General features: G+C 36.2%; 1 protein-coding gene across 1 annotated transcript; it reads right to left on the reverse strand.

Annotated features, from left to right (window-relative positions):
- Window positions 1-641: 641 nt before the first annotated feature.
- On the reverse strand, window positions 642-8,466 carry irf8 (interferon regulatory factor 8). Its single transcript, XM_057347524.1, has 8 exons — window positions 5,232-8,466; window positions 4,521-4,704; window positions 4,221-4,312; window positions 4,044-4,131; window positions 3,482-3,529; window positions 2,939-3,325; window positions 2,708-2,823; window positions 642-1,639 (listed from the first exon to the last, which is right to left on the reverse strand). The coding sequence occupies exons 1-8, from the start codon at window positions 5,469-5,471 to the stop codon at window positions 1,448-1,450; spliced, it is 1,347 nt and encodes a 448-aa protein (XP_057203507.1). The 5' UTR covers window positions 5,472-8,466; the 3' UTR covers window positions 642-1,447.
- Between the last annotated feature and the right edge of the window lie 1,629 nt (window positions 8,467-10,095).

The raw sequence follows: 10,095 nt of genomic DNA on the forward strand, positions 1-10,095 counted from the left end.
AAGAATACAGTTATTAATACAACCTGTCTAATGCAACATCTTGTGTTTATGGCTCATGTGACACCATTTTCTCTTTTTTTCTTAACTAAAAGTGGTGAATGTATGCGTGAGTTTCTATGAAGACTGCCCATTAAATGAAAAAGTAATCTACTCTGTCCGTGGATAAATTATAAAATAAAATGTATTTTTGACTGCAGTTGGTTGCCTTGTTAATTTTTCAATATTCTTTGCTGTCCAGTTGCTTGCAATCATTGATTATTTGTTGAAAAAATACTTTTTAATGTCTTGACATATGTTAACATTAAGATGTAATAATGATCATTCAAGAAGAATCATGAGAAACATATGAATGCCTACATAGATGCAGTGAACAGCATTATTTTGAACATTTGAGTTTTGAACAACAGATAATGGATCTCTAGGATTAGACCATATATCCAAACGCTTCCTTTGCTTTCATGCTCAGCCATCTTACTCACTTAACGCTCGGCAATCTTTTACTCACAGAGTACTTTTTAAGATATTCAGAGCAAATGTTCATCTTGGGATGTATGTGGGTAGTTTACAAATGACATAGACTTTTTAATACAATAATTTGATGTAGATTAATTTGTGTGTTCATATGTAGCCTACATTATAGGGACTGTAATTGATTAAAAAAGGTTTTCACCATTTAAAATAACCTTTTTTTGCAGTTTACCTTAACAACTCTGTGGTATGACAAATGCCACAGTCGCAATATTACCCAGTCTATCCCCTCTCACTCTTCCTTTGGCGTAAAGGTGCCGTTTTGCTCTGTTTTCCACTTTGCCAGTCTCAGTAGTTTCTCCTGTTGATTTCTGTCTGCCCAGCCTGGTTTACAACCATTCACCTTTCATTTAATTGCAATTTTTAGGGGGAAACATACAATGACTTTGTCTTCTTGACTAAACCTTCTAACAATAAATAAAATAGCCAAGCCAATCACATAGACATTATTCAAAAGAATGTTTATCGACTTGCCATTTTGCAATTATTATTTTTATTTATTATTATTATTTTGCACATATGTGTCTTTATGTAATTTCAATTATAAGTATAACAAACAGCCATTAAAAATATATTTAAAAGATAATGGATAGTAAAACCTATCCACTTTTAAAATGCATAATAAAAACACTAAAAATAAAACTGATACAAATATTAGAAAAATATTTTACACAAAAAAAACAACTTAAAATAACTCTAAAACATTCAATATTGTGAATTCACTTTTCATCTAGTAGAAAAATATATCTTTCCTGAGAACATTTCGAATTTCATTACAACAGGATGCTACACAATGTGGTGGCGTCATAGTTAAAAGTGAAACAATTTTCATCATGTAATGACATTGAAAGAAAATATATGATGTTGTGTATTATGTACATTGACTTGCTCCAAATGGAAGGTTGGATCAGATTCTGCCTCAGACTGTAATGGACAGGTTGTCCCTAAAACATGAAGATCGCTGGGGAACCGGATAGCTGCATAGATCCTGGTATATACGAGCCATCTGATCACTGGCCAACTCATCAGAGATCTCCAGATTCCCACTGCTGTACTGTGATCTGCGGGCAGTCACCGCCTCCACCAGCTGCTGACAGTGTAACGCTGTGATCTGATTGAATAAAGCATTACTCAATGTTACACATTTTGTATTATAAAGAATATTAAAAGAAATGAAGCTACAGTAAAGAAGCTTATTTCACTACGTTGAGTTATAAATCTTTTATATTTGTGAATAATATTAAAGGATCCAGTAAATCAAAACGAGCTTTTTTCCTTTCATTAAAAACGAGTGAGCCTTAAAACTGTCGATTCAAATTGATTTACACAGTGTTGCAGTATACATTATAAATTATTTATCCGTGCACATCATTATTATTTTTTATTCATTTGCACCTGTAATCTTGAATTAAAAACGTCAACCTCCTCCCTCCCCTCGAAACGACCTCTCTTCACTTCTAGCAGAGCTGCGGAAGTGTCGCCTAATATCAGCAAGTTTGCACATTTATTATGTCCTGCATGGTGAATGACGCATAATGCACAAGATGGGAGATAGGGGATGACCCAGACAGTGTAAATATTTACATTTAAGTTTTAATTTCACGTTAGTGTCACGCCGAGCAGTTGCACGTAGGTGTGCTCAGGTTAAGAGACACGATAGCACAGAGCTGATCACATGCGCGATCATACGCGCAAATCCGCTGAGAAAATAAAACTTATTTGACCCGTTTCAAGTCTACACAGTATGTTGAATGTTAAGGCTCTATGGAAGAGATCGGGCATCACAGCCTTGATGAGTAAAAGAGAAGACAATCGCCAGTGTCACTCACCAACGTAAATAACAAGCTTCAAATGACGCATCACTGGTATCACAGATCTTCCTATTCTTTTCGATAGAATAGACTTTTACACCACTGTGGCTATAACGTGTTAAATGCAGCTTTGCCAGGCTATCTGACTGTGTACCGTAAACGAAACACTATTGGTTATTTGGGGGCGGGTCACTCGAAATGTCTCGCGCTCTGCATTTTCAGTTGAAATTACGTCAACATATGAAATAATACTTCGCGTTCCCAGACATTGCAGTGGGCCATTAAGGAAGAAGTTTATGAAGTTCTATGAACATTTAATGACTTGATAACACAAAATTTCAGATATTTGAATATTTTATATTAGTCACCTGCACAATTATTAATTTGTTCTTCACGGTGCTGAAATCATTAAACTCTTCTCCAAAGCAGAGAGTCACGGTCGGATCTGGAACCTGATAGTGACCCTCCTGATATAACTGAAGTGCTGTGAGAAAATGAAACCAAATTAATTAAAAATCACTTCCTTACTTACAGTTGCAATTTACTTACAAGTATATTTTTTACAAGTTTATATTTTGCCTGTGAGGGTGTCTGGTTACCTTGTAGAAACCTGGCAGTGTCAAAGATTTTAACCACAGCATCTCTTTCGAGTTTGCAGGGGTTAAGATTGTACTGGGAATCCGGGCTGCTCCAGAACACTCTACTCTGGCACAGACGCTTAATGAAGATGCCCTCTCTGTTGGCACGTAGCAGCACACCACGCTCAAGGTGACTAAAAAGCTTCCGAGTGATGTGACGCTGGCGATCATGCTCGATGAGGTCCACCGATGGAAAGCGGATGTTCTGGAGACTATCTGGACCATATAAAAGGGCATTAGCCACAGGGGGCTGTCCGGGGGAGATACGGCAGCCCTCCGGATGAGTGGTGAGAGTGCTGCCTACCAGCCGTCCTCCATAGTAGAAGCAGATCATAATCTGAGAAAACGCTGAAAGAACAGGAACATATATGGTTAACCGTCTTCCTCACACAGCAGTGAAAGTCTTTGGAGACTTTGAAGAGAGAATTAAAAAACAGTTTGGGAAAAGTTAATATGCTGTATATATGTAGGTCCACACTTAGGTAAAAAGTGTAAATGACATACCTGCATTGAGCGTGCTTACGGGTGACAGATCCTGATGGACAACAGCAGCTAATAGATAATACAAACAACATGACATGAGTTAGGCATAACCCTTTAGCTTTGCAACAAGGGATGGTAGGATAGAAGAAGAAAAGCCTATTTTTTCAAAGATGTAAAAACTAACGTTTTCTTCAATAACTACACAAACAAGCACAACTAAGAGAGAGAGAGAGAGAGACTAAGTCAGCAAACCTTTAGCGGAAATGAGTCAATATTTCTCTCAGTAACACTGAACACAACAATTGCCCTTTTCAGCATGTAAATCTGCAGCCATGTTTTTCACAAGCACATTGTAAAAAAAGTCCGTAAAAATAGGGCACAATGTATTGTATTAGTTTAACGGAACTTTTCATTTAGATTTTTTTTACAGTTGTTTCATCTGTATTTAAACTTTTTTTACTTGCAGGCTTTTTACATTGTACTTAATTTTGTCAAGCTCGTGTTTTTAAACATTGTATTCTTTCAAATGATTTCAAATGAGTAAATGTACAAAATATAAGAGAGTGAGACCCATATGTCGCACCATTGTGACAGCCCTCCTGCCACCATTCCTGCACTGATGGGACGGAACTGGTATCATCCAGAGCAGAATGACTTGGCTCATTTGAAGACTGCACACAAAAACACAATTACCAGTCATGAGAATAAATAGATATCAATGTTATGGAGAATTAACATAAAGGAATGGAAAACCATGGACCTCTTTAATTAGTTCATCCAGTTCTGGTGAGCACTCCATGGTCGTGATGTCTGTGCTGCAGCACGACATGGCAGGAATCAAGTTTTTACCCACTAAACAAAAAAGCATAATTCATAAGTGAAACTTGTAAAACTTCCTAAATGAGTCATAATGTACTGTATATTTGTCTTATTATTTATTAAGTAATTTTAAAGTCTTATGTAAGAATGACTCTTGTAAATAAAGAACTGGTTAGGCATTTGTGTACTTCTAATGTTTCTTGGAGATTTAATGAAAACACACACACACACACACACACACATTTCTGTTCCTCATCTGGCACTATCCGGTACACTTTATAAGGTTCAGAGATGTCAAGCTGGGATCTGTCAGTAACTTCCTCAAAGTCTGGGCTCTTGTTAAGTGCACAGCGAAGTCTGGTCTTCCATGTCGCTGGTTCAGCTTTATCCCCCTCCTTAAACTTCCCTTTAAATATTGCCCACGCCTGTGAAAACACATGCTTAGTCAGACATCACCACAATCTGAATTCCTCTATCACCACATTCGGAATTCCTCTAAATCAGTTTGCCTGACTGAATAAAGAGCCAATTTACAACATTTTAAAATACATATAAAAAGTAAATTATCTCAATAATGCAATTTAATAGTGTAGCACATTGTGTTATTAAAAGCTTTAGGAAGGTCAGTGCATGCAATGCACAATAAAAATCTCAATAGGTCTGCAGGGAACTATTATTAATACTTAGAACAGCTCTAGTTCTAAGTAAACTTTTGTTCATAATTTAACAGTTAAGCTTTGAACATCTGTGCTTTTCACAAAACACAGAAACAATAGATAAAATGATCATTATTATTATTTCAACATGTTTTTTATTATAGTAGGCTACAAAACATAGGAACAATAGAAACTACTGTGCATTATTATGCAATTTGACGCATCCACTTCGTGTTTAGAATCATGTTATTATTAATATTATTAATATAACAACAACAATATAATAAAAGGCTTACTTTGAAGATGGACGCATCCACCTCTTGGTTGTAATCCTGTTTCCCTGCATGTTTCCAGGGGATTCGGAACACTGTTCGGTTCTCATCTTCCCATAATAATCCATTATATATATTACTATTGATCTGTTCTATAAGCCACTGTTTCAGTCTGCGACCGCCGGGATTCATCTTCACACGTGACTCTGCTGGAGTACAACACAGCTCACATGAATGCGCTTCATTTATAAAACACGCACCCATGAATGGAGACGATCATGGGAGCCGATTGGCCAGCGGAACGCCCACGTGTCGATTCTCTGCGCTTATTGGCTGGAGTATCATGAATATGTAAATGAGGTTCTTTGAAGCGGAGGCATTTACGAGAAACCTGCCTTCAGCTCTGGATGTTTGTACTGTGACTTGTGAGGAAAGGGACTTTACACACTCAAAGTCAGGCTACTGCATTGAATCCTCCTGAATTGAATATCCCACAAACTGGATCATCAGGCAGAATAAAACTTTCTCAGCAACCCCACTTTCCCTATAGCATATTGATGCTTTTTATACATGAAGTGATTTTAATGATCTTTATGTGCGCAAAAAAAAACTTAATTTAATTGAGGGACCGAGTTTCAGGGGCCTTCCAAAACTTGCCTTAGTGCTCATGTAGACTGAATTTATATAGTTAAATTGACTTTGTGCTTATTTAATATGCTTAAAGACATTTTATTACACGGCTCGTTGGAATACTTGATTCTGATTGGCCAGTCGCGACATTCGCAGGTTCGTTATTCCTAGATAACAACCGCTTAAAACTAATAACACACGGTAACCCGGATGCAGCAAATCATTTTAACAGGTTTTTTGTTGACAAATTTAATTGAAATATGTCTTTTAATAACATATATATGACATTATATTTACAAATGATTAAACCAAATTGCCTGTTTGTGACATTTGAAAGTTGTTTCTTACCTTAAAACCGAAAGTAAACGGCTTTTCCTCGTGGAAGGTCTGCATTTGGTTAAAATGAGCTAATAACATTTTTCAAATTCACATTTCATGTCCTGTTTTTTTTCTCATGTGTAATAAGCTGGATTCAAGCAGATGGCTGTTATTGCGAAATAAGCCCCTTCGGTGTGATACAAGACACTTTGCTTCGCGTCGGGTCGGGTCCTGATCACACTGTCGGGGCTTATTCCTTAACATTATGAAGATTTTAAAGATATTAAGTATTAAAGGCATTTTTGACCAACTCTATGTCAACCATTGAACTAGCTTGATTCTCCCCATGAAATACAAAAGGTAAATGCATTTTTGACATATTGTGGAAAGATATGTGCATGTTTCATTGAACGGTGACTTCGGAGAAAACTATGTTTTACTGTTAAACAACATCAATAATAGTGAAATAAGTTAAAGCCTGAGCTTTTATAAACATTACACATTTAAATCAGTTCTTCTTCTTTGACAAACATGAATAATCAAAACACAAGGGCAATTCAGGCACAATAGTTTATGGGTATTCCTCATTTAAAATGATAATTTTAGGTTCACTTTTTAAAGTGTTCTGATTTGTAGGTTAACAAGTTGCGTGAACTAAGATTTTTATTCCATTAAAAAGAAGTTGTCTATATTATACTTAATACAACAGTGTTTTAAATATGTTGATACATACTTATCGGCACTGTTTTCAGTGAAAGTTACCTCAGTAGAGCGGCGCGTTATAGCAACGCAAAGGTCATATATTGTTAAATATGTAGTAAGTTGCTTTGGATAAAAGCGTCTGCCAAATGTAATGTTTAAGTAACGTAAATCAAACGCTATAATGCATTGTGTTAACTCCAAAAAATTTTGTTCATCATCAGATCATTCTCAAATACATTTATTTGTCTCAGAATTAACTAAGGCCTGGTTATGAAATGGTTGTCTCATGTTAAAGTTACGTCTAGCCTGTTGTCAGGAAGTTTAAAGATCATCTGGAAACCAGAAAAAGCAGATCTTGGAAAGGGGAGGTTACATTCTGGTGGTGTTGGAGGATATGAGCACAGGTAGTGGTCGTGGTGAAGGTGGTTTGTAAGGGAAAGTTGAGCATTACACACATAAAAAGAACTGAACTTACAGTAGGACAATGCATATTTACCAGGCATCAACATTTTCTGTAATGTTTCTTTCTTCGGCATTTTGATAATATTAAGGACCGATGTGTAATTTTTTAGAGGGTCTATTGAAGTGCAATATAATATACTAGGGCTGGGAAAGTTAACATGTTATTATCGCTTTAACGCATTAATTAATTAATGCAGACAATTATGTTTTTTGTGCATTAGAATTTTTTTAAGTATTTTTTTATTTTGAAAGTCTGTTGCTCAAAGACGTAATATGCGCGGTGTAAGAGGCTTTAATGCTATTGATGATAAAGTGGAAGGAAATCAATAGCCTGCCGAATACAAAAATTTCCCCGGCTACGGTACAAAACAGCAACGATAACGAATTGTGTTGCGTGTATTGTATGCAGTGTGAGGCTAATGCAGAAAACATGTAAACATGAGCGCCTAGAGAGTCAGACCACTAAACTGAGTTTAAAAAACACAAAATTAGGTCAAAATTCCTATATTAGCAAGGGCCCATGTAAAAGTAGTCCGTTTTATGAACATTAACAGCTGGGAAACAAAACGGACGCGTCCATTATATTATAGGGGGTTCACACCAAACGCAAATTAAGCGTTTTGCACGAGTAACTTGCATACAAAGTCAATGCAAAGACGCGAATAGACGCCAATCGGGTGGCGCGATTGCCGTGAACGCGCGCCGATCTCCTCTTCCGCGCAAATTGAAAATATTTGTCAGCTGGCGTCATGCGAAAATAACGAACTTTTCCCGCGAGTAATAAAGAGTGTTGAACGCGATTCTTCGCATTTGGTGTGAACCCAGCATTAGACCCTTAGATCTTTATAGAGCGCTCTTAAAGGGGCAGCAACATAATAAAGATCTCTGTTTATAATGTTCATCAAACAATAAAGGACGGGCCCAAAACACTCATGTTGAAAGAATTGTGTTCTTCTTATATGAATTGTTAAGATAAAGAAAAAAGTAGCATACAATAATTTAGTTGTTTAATGATGTGCTTTAAATACAGTACACTTTACACTTTGTGTTGAAAAAGTGTTGAAAGAGAGTTTATATTGCAATAAAATCAATGATCATTATAACTTGTTTTTCTATATCAAACTAGACAGAATGATCATGCCCTGGCAGATAGCTTTGGTTTTATATTTAATTTGATTACATTAATGTTTAAGTTGAGATTTACAATAAATATTTTAAGTTAAAATTGTTAATGCTACTATGTAAAGGAAATACTGTTGTAAAAAAGCACAATATTTGTTTACAGTGTTTGCAAATCAAATCTTATTGCACTTTTGTTCATATATAGTAGTACTTTTAAGATAAAAGTGAACAATACACTACTTTTAAATTCATTATTGAATTTTACGCTTAAAGCGATTAATCGCGATTAATTACAGAAAATATTTTTTATCCCTGCCCACATCACTATGTCTTCAGAGGTGTATAAAGACCTTACATAATGAAGCGATTTTTTAAATTATCTTAGAATGAGCTACTTCTATCTACATATACAGCGGGTCCCTTGCATGTAATTCGCCATGTTGTGTCAGCCTCTGTAGTGCTTCGAAAGGGAAGGTGGAGATGTGGAGTGAGCCCGTTGGTTGCAATTACCAACCTCATCGGTAGATGCCACTAGATTTGACTGAATGGTCCTTTACGGGTCCCTGGCTGAAAACAAAAGCAACAGAAACCATCACTTAAATCCTAATGATTTTATTAATTTCAGGCTAATCTTCAGGCTACCTTTAATAGTCCCTGTTGGTCTGGTATGGTCTTGGTGGATGGTAACGGATAGAACACAAATTAAATCCTACTGGAATAAGACTCAAGACACAATAGATCCAAAAATGATAGTACATAATTGTATTTGTAATAGAAACAATTCGAATTTGTTTTGTTTTTCCAACAGGAATATGTGTTTGCTCAGTTTTATTTTTTAATCAGGAAATAATAAAGTAAACTTTTGCTCACTGTTTAGTTTATAAAAGTGTAGTGTTAAAGGAGCCATTCTTTTGCTGTTTTTGAAGCTTTGATTATGTTTTTTTGGTGTTTAACAATGGATGTTCATGTTTCTAGTTTCAAAAAATGCTTTATATTTCACATATTTCAAGTCTATTGTTCATCACTGTCCCTCTTCTAACAAAAGACTGGATTTCTGTATATATACAGTATATGTCTATATAAAATCCCTCCTTCCAAAACGCTCTGATTGGTAAAGCTGACCAGGTCTGTCGTGACTGGTTCCCCACTTAGAGCATGTGTCTGAAGATGTCCCACCCATACCATATAAGCGAGCTTACGCTTCTCAGGCTGTTGTGATTGGTCGGTCCACCTCTCAGTGCAAGTGTATTCATAAGCTTTGACTTTTTGCAATAAACAGTAAGAATGGCATCAACTTCACTTCATCAGTTAAAAACATACGGATCGATCGAAGTGTAACGGAGGTCTGCTACTGCATGTGTCAGTCTTTGTTAGAGATAGCGATTTTTTACTACTATGGCGAGGGAAATGACACCGGACTGATTGGGTCAGACCGGTTATATTAATTAACACTAATAACAGAAGCGTTAGTTTTGCCTTTTTACATTGGACCTAAATTGGATAATAAAATAAGCAGATTGACTAGGAGACGTTTGCAAGCAGGACTTCAAAGGACGTTTCATAGAAGTGTTTTAGAGGTATGCGTGCACACACACACACACACACACACACACACACACACACACACACACACACACACACACACACACCACCA

Source organism: Triplophysa rosa, linkage group LG12 (genome assembly GCF_024868665.1).
Source record: "Triplophysa rosa linkage group LG12, Trosa_1v2, whole genome shotgun sequence".
Taxonomy (NCBI): domain Eukaryota; kingdom Metazoa; phylum Chordata; class Actinopteri; order Cypriniformes; family Nemacheilidae; genus Triplophysa; species Triplophysa rosa.

What these genes read in the sequence shown, in the direction of transcription:
- irf8 (XM_057347524.1), bottom strand. Translation starts at nt 5,471, where the DNA reads ATGGGTGCGTGTTTTATAAATGAAGCGCATTCATGTGAGCTGTGTTGT. An exon ending in TGGATGCGTCCATCTTCAAA is followed by an intron (nt 4,705 to 5,231) that starts GTAAGCCTTTTA and finishes GTGTTTTCACAG; the next exon opens with GCGTGGGCAATATTTAAAGG. An exon ending in CACTGCCAGGTTTCTACAAG is followed by an intron (nt 2,824 to 2,938) that starts GTAACCAGACAC and finishes ATTTTCTCACAG; the next exon opens with CACTTCAGTTATATCAGGAG.